This window comes from Sinocyclocheilus rhinocerous, unplaced genomic scaffold (assembly GCF_001515625.1).
Source record: "Sinocyclocheilus rhinocerous isolate Xijiao unplaced genomic scaffold, SAMN03320098_v1.1 scaffold1508, whole genome shotgun sequence".
Taxonomy (NCBI): Eukaryota; Metazoa; Chordata; class Actinopteri; order Cypriniformes; family Cyprinidae; genus Sinocyclocheilus; species Sinocyclocheilus rhinocerous.
In genome coordinates this window covers 778,187-792,176 of record NW_015660889.1, presented here as the reverse complement: position 1 = coordinate 792,176, position 13,990 = coordinate 778,187, and the positions used below count along the sequence as shown (strand labels likewise).

The 13,990-nt window shown below is 36.8% G+C and overlaps 1 protein-coding gene across 1 annotated transcript in view; it reads right to left on the bottom strand.

Annotated features, from left to right (window-relative positions):
* LOC107725840 (disco-interacting protein 2 homolog C) overlaps positions 1-13,990 on the bottom strand; it is a 124,309-nt gene that overhangs the window by 50,896 nt on the left and 59,423 nt on the right. The window contains exons 2-3 of the mRNA XM_016535240.1: positions 5,718-5,789; positions 1,024-1,131 (exon numbers count right to left, since the gene is read on the bottom strand). Of these exons, the coding sequence (XP_016390726.1) occupies positions 1,024-1,131; positions 5,718-5,789 (180 nt within the window). The remainder of the gene's footprint in view (positions 1-1,023; positions 1,132-5,717; positions 5,790-13,990) is intronic.

Sequence of the window (13,990 nt, the reverse complement as noted above, 5' to 3'; positions counted from 1 at the left end):
TCTTAATTGTTTAGATTTTTAGAAGGCACATTAACTTCTTTCTCATTTACAATTCTATGTGTTTGCTGCATAAAAACATGAGTTGATATTTGCATTGATCTGACCATAAACAGCAAGAAAGGCTTGTTGAAAATGCAAATTCATTCTCTGCCACTTGATTTCTTGATGATTTTATATTTTATAATAGTGATTTTATCATTTCAAAATATTGAGAAATTAAATAAGTGCTCCTCTGCTGCCGTTTACTGGTTATAATTGTGATTTTGTGACAGGCCTAGTCAGCGCTGTTTATAACAGAGAATTCTGTGCAGAATTTGAATGATTCTCACTAGATCTCGCAGCAACCTTATCATTGTGCGGCGAATTCAAACGCTTCTCGCTGGATCTCGCAGCGCAGACCAGTGTCGCAAAATCAACTTTGGCTCCCGCGTAAAGCTGTTCTGAGCTCGGACAAGTTTGTTTACGTCGCGGTGCGATCTGATAAACGGTCCGCGCTGCGCAGCTGAAAAATAGCGCGGTTTAGTTTCGCTTTCGTTTCGTTTGCCGTTTGATGTTTCTCAAATGCAACAGAAATGGCAGCGCTTGTGAGTTGGACAACACGGTGGTCGCGCCAGTGCAACCTCTCACAAAAATTAGTCACACCAGCAGAAAAAATAGTCGCAAAATTTGGTCACAGTCTGGAGCCCTAGAACGATAGCGCCTGTTTATTCTAAGCGCACGTGCGTCTGCCGCTTTAAATTCTCGAGCTTGTTATAGCAGGATGGATTCTGATAGGCTGTCAATGTTTTTATCGTTCATCAGCTGGAAAAAATAGTTCTGAAAATGATTCCAACGATATCGTTTCTCTGTGCCTTTATCGTTATAGTTGTGGTGTGGACTCTGCTATTCTTTAATATTGAGAACGATTTTTAGAACTATATCTTTATCGTTATCTTTATAGTTATCGTGCTTGGTGTGAACGGGGCTTAAGAATCATGATGGATCACTCATTGCACTGCTGGAAAAAACTCCCCGCTGACTCACCTGATCGGTAACGTTCATCACGGGTGCCGGAGGAGCGTCTACGGTGGTATCGTGAAGCGGAGGGCGCCATGGGCGGCCGGCGGTCGTGTGCCATGGACCCCTCCAGCCCTAAAGGACACAAAGAGAGCAAGAGAGGGACAATTACATGTCTCAGCCAGGGACTCATTTATTACATATCCACTTCATTGATCTCTTCCTGTAACACTCTCCCTCACAGATGGGCTAAGAGATACAGGTACACTGATTTGTTCTCATTTTAATCAGCGGTTTCTTCTTTCAATTTCTCATTGGCAACCTACTTTCTTGTCTCATTCTAAGTTAAGGGCAGCTTTTCTTTGTAACATATTGTCATCCTCTTTTTTGGATCTCTCACCCCTTCAGACCTAAATGTTTGTTGTTTTTTACAACAGCAGTAATTGAGCTGCACAATATATTAGTACCGACCAATAATAGAGGTTTTATTAATTATTGGAAAGAGAATCTTTTTTTTTCCAAATGTAAAAATGTTTTTTCTATGCCAATATATAAATATACTAAACAGTCATTTAATGTTTCTACATTATAATGTTTTATGATAGATTTCGCTTGGAGATGTAAAATTCCAAACAAAACAAAACACAAGCAAAACTATGGAAGCCTGTTTCTGCCACTGAATAAAAAATTACAAAGGTAATTGCGACTTTTTATCTCACAATTCTGCCTTTTTTTTCTCGCAATTGCGAGTTTACATTTCGCAATTCTGACTTTTTCTCCGAATTGTGAGATATAAACTCGCAATTTCGAGTTATAAAGCCAGAGTTGCGAGATAAAAATCGCAGTTCTGACTTTTTCTCTCTGAATTGCATGACATAAACTGACAGAAACTGAGAAAAAGAGTCAGAATTGCGAGTTTATATCTCGCAATTCAGACTTTCAGAAAGTCAGAACTGCGATAAAAAAGTCAGAATTGCAAGATATAAACTCGGAATTTAAAAAACTATTCAGAATTGGGAGATAAAGACTCGCAAATGCAAGTTTGTATCTCAAAAGTAAAACAAACAAAAAAAAATAAATAAATAAAATAGATCATTTATAAACACCGACAAACATAACTATCTAGTTATTGAAGGATAATATCTTATTTTATCCTATTTAAACAGTATATTATTTTTCAATGGCAACAAAAGTGCAAAACATTTAAGTTAACTTTTCTACTATTGTAATGTTTTGACACTCGATTTCATTTGATTGGAAGTGTAAAAAATTTTTTACAAATAAAACAATGCAAAAATATGAAAAATAATTTAAACATTGGCAGTCCTATATAACTTTTTGTTAACAAATTCTGAAGAAAAATCTGTTTAATTTTGCAGAGCAGAGAATTTTCTGATTTTACAAATAACATTTTCAAATTCTGTGGAAATCTGTTGAGAGTTCTGTGAGTTTTGTGGCTGCCGATTCCATGTGGGCCATATATAGACGATCCATATCTGCCAATATGTCTATGCCAGTGCAGCCCTGATTGAGAAAAGATCAAATATTTAATTCCAGGCACACACAGCAGCGATTGGTCGGCTATGACTCATATCAATGGCTCTTGTGATGAGCCAGCTCTGTTCTCTTCTGTTGTTCTTTGTTGTCTTGGATTCAGAATGGAGAGCTTAGCACCACTCTGCTCCTCCTGGCAGATTTTAGGACACGTGAGACGGCCCAGGTTGCGCTCAGCGTTCCAGCCAAGAGCTCTGCGTGTAGGCCCGAGAAATCAATTTTGGCCCCGTGCTGACATAGCCTAAGACACCAGCGGGTGGATTTATTCATTCAATAAGGCAGAAGGTGAGACAGCAGGTTAAGTCAGAATCATGCACCAGCTCATGCAGCGGAGGATGTAATGGTGGATTTCTGACTCACGTACTATGAACACACAGTCTTTCTCTTACTAAAAAGCCGAGGGTTAACAGTCACCGATCAATACTGATTGGGTTAACGTCTAAGTACGGCTGTCATTCAGTCGAAGGCAGCCACAGAGACAATCTCTCATCTGTGCTGGTAACCGGATACCCTTAAAAACTAGGAGACACACACACACACACACACACACACACACACAATCACTGAGGGAGGTGTCACTGTGCCACGTTCCCTTGCTCCAGTACATAAAACAACTGATCATTAAACGCAAGTTCATGCCTTTACGGGACTCTTAAATAACACCAGTTCCCGCAGGAATGGAGGCATCGCATTGAGTCTGGCGCATGCCGCTCTTCGCGCCACAGTCTACGATACATGCTTTGTGCCCGAGCATGATGTCATGTAGATTTTTTTTTCACTGGAAGCCAGACTGGGAACATGCGGGCTGCCTGTTGCTATGGCAACAGAAGCCGTGCTAATCAACAATGCAGCCAGACACACCGAGCACAAATCAGAGACCTTCAAAAGTTACATAAATTCTTACCAAACTATAAAAGCAGCACTAACTTTATTGGTAGGGCTGGGCGATACAGCTGAAAATATAATATCTTAATATTTTTTCAACCATTTGAAGACATACAACTTGATATTTATGCATTTGCCTTGAACATGCCTTCAAAAGCTTTGTAGAAAACAAAGCGTTTGAGAGAGGCGGGGCATAGAGGACCTACAATAATGTACAGTATTTGAAAAATAATGTGTTTTTTGAACATTAAAGCATGTCAACATATTCGGTTACACCAAATACACAAAATAATGATCTTTAAAATAGCATCATATGACCCCTTTAAAATATAAAAAACAGTAACAAAGCTTGGTTTACACATGCACAAAATTTCTTTTAAAAAGCATGAAAATTGAAATTTGTATTTAGGCTATATGCACCATCTTAAAATAATTCCAGAGAAAGGCAATATTTAAATATTTATCTATATATTTTACAAGTGTTTCATAAACATTTTTTGAGTGATTTAGTAAATGAATTATTGAATCCGACTTTTCGGTTCACTGAAAGCATTTGAATTCATGGAACACACTCATAGTTTCAAATCACAAAGCAACGAGAGATTATGAAACTTGTCTAAATGTATTGTCCTAAATACCTGTCTGGGAAAACTGTAAAAGAGTACTATACCGAGCTCTTCATTTTAATGATGCCGGTGTGCTTTTAAAGACTGATGCCATCTGAAGTCGGAGACGCTTGATCAGCAGTGACTGCATTTTATCGATAGTCTAAATGTAAATGCAAAGTATTTACTTTAAGTGCACATAAACGAGTGACCAGGGTGATCAACTGAGGAATCCCTTATTGAAAAGCAACACTGAACATTAGATTTTTTCCCCACTAATATTCATAAGAAGGGGTTGTTTCAGTTCAATGAAACGAGAGAAAAAAGTTCTAAGCACCTTTTATGAAGCTCTTGAGAAGAGCTTAGAGGAGCCTCTTAATTCTGGTGCCTACAGTCACTTATCAGCTCATTTTAAAGCAGCACTGAAGAAAAAGCGGGCAAATAGACTGATTAAGTCTGGAGCCGGCCTGGGTTATGGATGGCCTTGCTTTCCAAATAAGATTTTCACAGGAGTGAAGAGACCAAATAGAGCTGTTGGAGCTTCAGACTTTAAGGCTGCATTTAGACTGTCAATTTGTTAAACTCCATGTATAAGATGTTTATAAAATCAATTTTTATACATCTGATTTAGGCCACTTTTGAATGTTTCTAAATCAGATATCTGATCATCTAACCTACATCTAAACATTCATATTATAGGGTTAGGGATGAGAACAAACCTCTAAGTGCTATGAACATGAATGATACTTCAAATCATGCACATTCTCTAAGCTTCCTGCCTGTCAAATAATAAAATGGGCATTTAAATCCCATAAGCCTGCATAAAGGTGGATATATAGGTGTGCAACCTTACCATCCGCATAGTAATGCAGCCTAGGATGCCCTACAAAAGTCATTGCTAATTTAAGTATGAGAGAACGACCAGTGAAATCCATCTGTTGAGATCTTAATGCCTAGAATATTAGCCCACAGGAAACAGATTCCCATTGCAGGTTTTTAGGATCTGTTTAAATGAGAGGGAAGGGAAGGCAAACCCATCTGCTGTAGAAAAGCTGGTTCTGTCCGCTGTTTAAACCTGTGCAAATGGGTACAAACGCACTTTGTGACCCTTTAAATGTTTAGACTGTCAATTTGTTAAACTCCATGTATAAGATGTTTATAAAATCAATTTTTATACATCTGATTTAGGCCACTTTTGAATGTTTCTAAATCAGATATCTGATCATCTAACCTACATCTAAACATTCATATTATAGGGTTAGGGATGAGAACAAACCTCTAAGTGCTATGAACATGAATGATACTTCAAATCATGCACATTCTCTAAGCTTCCTGCCTGTCAAATAATAAAACACCTGCATAAAGGAGGATATATAGGTGTGCAACCTTACCATCCGCATAGTAATGCAGCCTAGGATGCCCTACAAAAGTCATTGCTAATTTAAGTATGAGAGAACGACCAGTGAAATCCATCTGCTGAGATCTTAATGCCTAGAATATTAGCCCACAGGAAACAGATTCCCATTGCAGGTTTTTAGGATCTGTTTAAATGAGAGAAGGGAAGGCAAACCCATCTGCTGTAGAAAAGCTGGTTCTGTCAGCTGTTTAAACCTGTGCAAATGGGTACAAACGCAATTTGTGACCCTTTAAATGTGAGGTGAGAGTTGGGGCTCTTACCTGGAGGGTGGGGCAGATACGCCCCGAGCAGTTTTGACCTCTTCTTCTCATATCCTTTCTGAGTGATGTCGCCTGCAAGAGAAAGGGAGTGTCAAAAATGTGCAAACAGCCTTTATAAACATAAAAAACAAATAAATCACAATCGGCTCTTTGCTTAAGCGGATTATAATTGTAGAATGACACCACACCTCCTGCTTTATTCAGGATATCCATTTTTGGTTTGGAAAACATTTCATATTTTTTCAGAAAATGGTTAGGTAAGGTGTTTTGGGCAGATCTTTGAGGAAACCATCCGGACGGTGTGGGTGACGAAAAGCACATCCTGCAATGATTAATGATTAATAACAAGGTTTTGTGACTTGTCACAAAGCATTAGGCGACTGGGCCGTCACATTTGCGTGGAAATTAAGAAAAGATCTGGTGCATAACGAGAGCACGGCGGAGACTTGACAAGTGACAGAATAACTAAATGAGAGAGCTACTATAAATCAATAGTTCTGTTACAAAACCTAGCGAGCCGCCTCGCTGTCTATTGCCTACATAGGCAGCTGCCTTTTAAGGTAGAATAATAAATGAAATTAATTTCTGACTTTTAACGCTGAACAGCACACACACAGCACTGTTCATGGGCAGAACAAACAAATGATTCATCTCGCTAAGCTAACAATGTAAAACTTCTAAGCACTGAAATACACAACCACACAATGTAAAACATGCCATTTTAATTATGATATTTTTTGGTACTTAATAAAATAAAAGCATCCATCTACTAAATATAACAGAAAATATGACCATTTCAATAATTATATTGAATTAATTTTGTTGATTCTTTCTGCCGCTGAATGAAACGTATCTATCCACCATACCTAACGATAACATTAAATATGCAATTTTTAATTAATATACTGAATTATTTGTATTAATACTTTCTGCTACTGAATTAAATATATATTGCCATTCAAACGTTTGGCTTCTGTATGAAGTCTCTAATGCTCACCAAGGCTGCATTTATTTGATTAAAAATACAGTAAAAACAGTAATGTAAAATATTAGTACAATTTTAAAGAACTGTTGTTTTCTATTTAAATATATCTAAAAATATATAATTTATTCCTGTGAAATGCTCACCAAGGCTGCATTTATTTGATTAAAAATACAGTAAAAACAGTAATGTAAAATATTAGTACAATTTTAAAGAACTGTTGTTTTCTATTTAAATATATCTAAAAAATATAATTTATTCCTGTGAAGCAAAGCTGATTTTTTAGCAGCCATTACTCCAGTCTTTAGTGTCACATGATCCTTCAGAAATTATTCTAGTATGCTGCTCAAGAAACATTTCTCATCATATCAATGTTAAAAACAGTTGTGCTGAATATTTTTGTGTAAACCGTGACATTTTTGTCAGGATTCTTTGATGAAAGGAAAGTAAAAAGAAATTTTTTTTGTTATTTTGTAAATGTCTTTACCGTCACTTTTGATCAATTTAATGCTTGTTGAATTAAAGTACTAATTTTCATTCTGGGACTGCATTCTCAATACCTGCGTTTCCATTACCCTTCAAATTGCGCAAATTGAAATTGCAAATTTAAAATACGCCCAATCGAAACACGTCAATTTTGCAAAAACTCTCATATATCGCAAAAAAATTGTACGCTCGCATGAGGTGGCTTTTCAGTAAATTCAAAAAAGGAATATTTTGCAAAACTGCAATGGAAACTTGAAACTTTTTTTGGCATTTACAGGTCACCTGTCTTACATAACAATCACATGATCATTGTTTAATGTACTATAACCTCCAAGAAACACCTGATACGTGGTCGCTCTCAAGTATAATGGGCTTTCCTTGCCATTAAAGCTTGGATGGATAACCCCTTATTAACACTGCACACGTCTGCGGTGCATTACGGCTCCGACACGGCCACTTTAGTCAATGCTTGTGTTTATACCAGCTGCGCTGCGGCACGTAAAATGCATCCCAGAAGCGGCTCTCCGTGCTGCTTTGCTAAAGATACATGCCTATGTCTCCTTCAATTCAAAATAATGGGTAGTGCGGTGGCTGTGGCTATACGTAAAACTACCAACATCCGTCGCCATGACTTATCACGAGAGGGAAAAAATGACATTTTAGTCGCATAACATCGGTTAATAGAAAGGCCGTCATTTCGCGATTTTTTATCATCATATGATAATATAATATCGCAAAAGTTTTGCACAAATCTGTAATGGAAATGCACCTAATGAAGGATACATTCAATCCCATCTTTGAATAATAAGAAGGCCAAAACTTGGTATCTTACAAGTCAACATCATGCTGCCTACCTTTTTGGTTGGCCTTTAGTAGATGGTGCATTAAAATACAGTCTAGGTAGGCAGCACAGTATGTTTTGGAACAAAGCTAATCTCGTCCTCCTCACCCTTGATGCCAACATAATTATGTTCCCGCACACTGTATGCGCTATACTGCTGTGATCTAGTGAACATCTCGAGTTTAGATGCTTGGAAGGACAGGAAAAAGTGACAGTGAAGGCTGTTTTTCCCTAATTACCTCTTTAACGGCCCAATAAAAACGTCTGGGAGGCTAAAGGCTTGATGAGGAGGAGGATGAAGGGGCATTGGGATGAAAGAAAAGCAGAAGACGAAAAGGAAAAGGTTTTTTTTTTAAACAGAGACTGGATGATTCATTTCCTCACACCCACTTGCCGCCAATCAAACTGCCTTATGTGGAGGTTTCTGCTCAGGAGATTCAGAGCGTTCAATGTCCTTATCTCGCTTACTTATTCTTTGCTCCGCACACACACTCTCTCTCTCTCTTGCCGTCTTATTCTCTCCTTGTCCTTCCCTCATAAATTTTGACACCTCTGCCTAAGTCTGTAACCATTAAAAGCAAGGAAAAACGCCAGTGCAGACGACTCCACCGTGAAGAGAGTGAAAACGAGGCGGGCGGGAATGACAGGCGGCTACCGGACAGTCATCCTCCAGGTGTGCGACACGCCGCTGTTTAATCCGCTTGGGGTGTGACGTTGGCTACATTTCTCACGTACTTGGCAGCTGCCAACTGAAAACATGTCATACGAAACAAAGAGCAGCTGTCAGACTTGTTGCGTACACTGCCATTTCATATTTTCTGAAAAAATGGAACAGATGTACAAACAAAATCAAGATTTGTATGTAAGATAATATTTTGCTAATTAGTAGTGTTTTCTATAGCAATCAATATTATTATTGCTTATACCCACGGTTGAGCATTTTAACAAAATCCTAATATGGAGAATTTAACTTTGGTGCATAACACACCTCACTTTGTTTAAGCTACAAAAAACTTGTGATGTTTTTGAGGAACTTTTAGTTCTTCTCCACGAGCAATTTGATCTGCTGAAAGAGTGGTATGTACTTCCATGTTTCTACTGACAGATTTATATGACATTGGACTCCTCTGAAAAAACTAAGTAACATCACACACCTCCAAAGACAACAGTCATCTCACATAGTCAAAAACGACATGAAGCGGCCAAAATCAACATAGGAATACCACTCTGCAGATCGACAGGAGAGACAGACAAACACTGTGGGTCTAAATAACGTTTATCTAACTGAGTTAAAAAAGCACAGCAATCAAAACATCTGCACAGGCGTCAATGCAAATTACTGGAAGTAGCCACGTGCTCTCATTAACAGAAATCTGGCAGGGTTTAAGATGTGCTAAATAATTAGGTTTTAAATGCACAAAAAGAAGTAAATGGAAAATTCTGTAAGACTTCTAATGTTCTTTAAAGAAGTCTCTTATGCTCATGAAAGCTGCATTTGTTTGATCAAAAATACAGTAAAAACTAATATTGTGAAATATTAATACAATTTAAAATAACAGTTTTCTATTTGAATATACTTTAAAATATAATTTATTCCTGTGGTGGCAAACCTGAATTTTCATTAGCTATTAGTCCAGTCTTCAGTGTCACATGATCCTTCAGAAATCATTCTAATATGCTGATTTATTATCAATGTTGGAAATAGTTGTGTTGCTTAATTTTTTTTTTTTGGAACCTGTGATACTTTTTCTGGATTCTTAGGAAACTTAAAAATATCAGCATTTATTCAAAATAAAACATTTTACTATCACTTTTTATTGATTTAAAGGATTAGTTCACCCAAAAATGAAAATTAGGCTGTGTTTTACTCACCCCCGAGGCATCCTAGGTGTATATGACTTTCTTCTTTCAGACGAAAATAGTCTGAGTTATATAAAAAATTGTCCTGGCTATTCCAAGCTCTATCATTGCAGTCAGCGGGTGTTGCAGTGCTTCAGTCCAAAAGAAGTGAAATAAAAAGCGCCCATCCATTAAAAAAAAGTGTCTCACACTTTTTTTGGCTTTTTTTTAAAAAAGTGGCTCCAGGGGGTGAACAAAGGCCTCCTGTAGCGAATCGATGCGTTTTTGTAAGAAAAATATCCATATTCAAAACGTAATAATCACTTTAATCTAGCTTGCACTCACTGTTGGGGGTGAACAAAGGCCTCCTGTAGCAAATCAATGCGTTTTTGTAAGAAAAATATCCATATTCAAAACGTAATCTCAGAAGTGACGCACGCGGAAACGCAGCGGAGAGACAACAAAACAACGGTCACTAATTAGAAGTACAAACCGAGGATTTGTAAAGAAGAATGTCAGAGGTAGTGTTGTCACGGTACCAAAATGTCAGTATTCGGTACCAATACCAGTGAAAATCCACCGTTCTCTATACCAGTTTCGGTACAAAAGCAAAACACTAACATGCTAATTGAACATCATTATTTTTATTAATAACGTTAAACAAAAATTAAATGTACAAAACCAATGCCATTCTTTATACTTATTTCAAATTGTTTCAAGTTTTTCCACAAGTAATAAAAGTATGAAAAAAATAAACAAGTTTCACCCAAAAGTTTTGTCATAGTTCTGCTACCACTGAAAAACAAAGGTAAACAGTTTGCTGTTTTAGGGTTTCTGTTCAAATTATTTAATGCACAATGAACAAACATGGATGATCAAGTGTTTGTATTAAATAACATTCACAAACATTAATGAATGTTGTAAAAATATATTGTTCACTCACTGTAAGATGTTACTAGATCTAACTCATGTTAGATAACATGAAGTCATTGTACAGTAAAGTCTATACAGGAGATAAAATTTGACTGTACTTTTATTTAATCCAAACTGTGTTCATATTTAATTTTAAAGGGCTTTTAAAACCTGCTAAAGATATTCAGCCAAGAATTACAACTAACTAAAAAAATAAATAAACAAATAAAAATACCCAGAACTGTTTTTCTGACGCACTGATATGACAAACACTGTTAACCATACTCTAACACGCATATTTTGGATACACAGTTCATTTAAAAGCCTCTGGTGTGTAAAAATAGTAAATACCATTATGTCCTCCTGTTTTTTACAGTAATAAAAGTTATAGGAGCATTAAATAGTTAACAAAGAAACGTCATTCTAATGCTCATTATATTAGCGTTAGCCGCGCTTATGCTAACGATTAACTACGTATACGCTAACGGCGATGTTTATTTCAATCCGGCACTCAAATTAAAGGAATAATATTCATAACAAAAGCTCTAAATATTAAATGTAACTGAAACTTACCTGCTTGAACTCTTTCATTTGATCGGGGTGTTTTGTTAGTTTGATGCGTTTCCTCCTCTTGAGGTCACCACGTCTCAGTGCTTTTATGAACAGGGTTGCCAGGTTTTCACAACAAAACCCGCCCAATCGCTACTCAAAACTAGCCCAATCGCATTTCGAGGGGGGTCCCCCATTAAAATTTGCGTTCCGGGGATAAAATACATGTGTTTTGGCAGGGTTCCCCTGGTAAAATTCACATTCCAAGGGCTAAATATCACGTTATTGGGGTCGTTTTTCAACCCGAGGACATGAAAAACAACCCGCGGCAACAGTGTTAAAGTAGCCCCTGTTAACAAACGTTTGTTTTCACGAGACTCACCGGCGCATGCGCAACGCCGACCTTATACGTCATCCGCTCGGAGCTGCTTCCGTGTACAACTGTTGGCGCATGCTAGATTAAAGTGATTATTACGTTTTGAATATGGATATTTGTCTTACAAAAACGCATCGATTCACTACAGGAGGCCTTTGTTCACCCCCCGGAGCCGTGTGAGACACTTGTTTTTATGGATCGGCACTTTTTATTTCACTTCTTTTGGACTGAAGCAATGCAACACCCGCTGACTGCAATGATAGAGCTTGGAATAGCCAGGACAATTTTTAATATAACTCCGACTGGATTCGTCTGAAAGAAGAAAGTCATATACACCTAGGATGGCTCTGGAGTGAGTAAAACACAGCCTAATTTTCATTTTTGGGTGACCTAACCCTTTAACACATCCTTGCTAAATAAAACTGTTGATTTCTTTGAAAAAAAAACACTGACCCCAAACTTTTGTGTGGTAGTGCATATTGTTACAAAAGATTTCTATTTTGAATAAATGCTGTTCATTTTAACTTTTTTTCCATCAGAGAATCCTGAAAAAGTATTGACATATTTACAATACTACTTAATTTTATAGTACGAAAAAATAATACGCAAAATCATGGCCAGTATTCAATATATTATCCAGCTCTATGTCAGACTTGTTCTTGATACTATAATCATTCTAGACTGGAACTGTGGATCCACCCTTCTGAAATTCCTTCAGAACAGACTCTGAGCTGAATGTAAAACAGTCCTTTGCTGCAGGCCGGGCTCCAAGAGATCCGATTACCCCACGTGTTTCTGGATGAGCTGACATCTGGATGTGACTACACAGAAAAAAAAAGCCCTATATGATTCTCTTCTCAGCTGAAAAACACTGAGCTAGCCTATGCTAACAGGCAAACACATGTAACAAAATGGCTTCATTCCACTCAGTAAAAGTGCAACAACAATGCAATTCTTGGTTTTTCATGAGCGCACAATGTAATTACATGTTTCAGGTGGTAGAGCTTATGGCTCAGACTACAGGAAACCATCCTTTTGCCTTTTCCACAACAAAAACGTCTTAATAATGGGCTTGGGTGGAAAGAATCTGCCTCTATGGAAATCACAAACTCACAAGCAAAAATTCTCTTCTATTTATCTAAGAGGATTACGAGCTTGGAGAATATTTACAAGTCCTTCGTAGACCTTTCTAGGGCCTAGAGGAGCACGAGCAGTACTCCGTCTCGTGTTATAGCGCGCCACAAAAGCTGAAAGAAATTCTACATCGATTTGTGTAATACAACCCATCTTTAGCTTTAACAAACAGAAGGTGAGGAATATGATGTCACAGGGCTGTGTTCCAAAAAGACAGGGTATTGTGATGTCATTGGTTTCCTGTTTGGTGTGAGGCAGTATTCCACAGGGATCTAATCAGGCAGAGGGCCGAGGCGTCAGATGTGCTGTGATCATCTACTGTACCTGTGTTTGTGTTTTAGACTGTGTGAAGGGCAAAACGAGCAAGAGCAAATAAAACGTCCCCTGAAAGTTTTTGGAAAGTAAAAAATGTATGAATGTTACTGCACTAGATAATAAAATGTCAAAGCCAGTGATATTTATTTTAAAGAAAGATAGCACACTTTTCAAGCAAAATGTTTCACATAAAGATGTGATAAAAAGCGATTAATAGATTTATGATTCAAATTTAAGACTGCTAGGACACCTGTGTGAACTTGAAGAACTGACTTCACACATTCAACAGTAATCATCACGAGACCAGCTGGTTAAAATTAACTGTAAAAATTACTCAGGAATTCGTTTTGAGAAAAGATGCCATTTAAAATGATATTTTGTTATATAATGCAATGAAATTGCACACATTTTTACATTTTGATCAAAGTAAGGATGCACTGATATTAAAATACTGGCTGATAATTATTTTTCACTTTATAAATTATTTTTATGGCGAATGACTAAAAAATGTCTATATTAAATGACTTTTTTTGTCTAAATAAATAAATGTAAAAAATCTACTGATTTAAATGTGACAAATTAATTTCAAGTGCATTATGAAAAATGGATATTCATTTTGATATTTGCTAATGATTACATTTAAAAGTGTCATTAAAAAATAAAGTAAAAAAAATTAATGAGGGAAAAAAGTAAGTTGGGAAAATAAAATACGCATGTGCAAAAAATGTAAAATAAAATATGCAAAAAATGCATGTTTAAAAATGCTAAAGATATTATGAAATATATTAATATATTACTAATATAATATTATACATTTATTAAAAATGAATATATATATA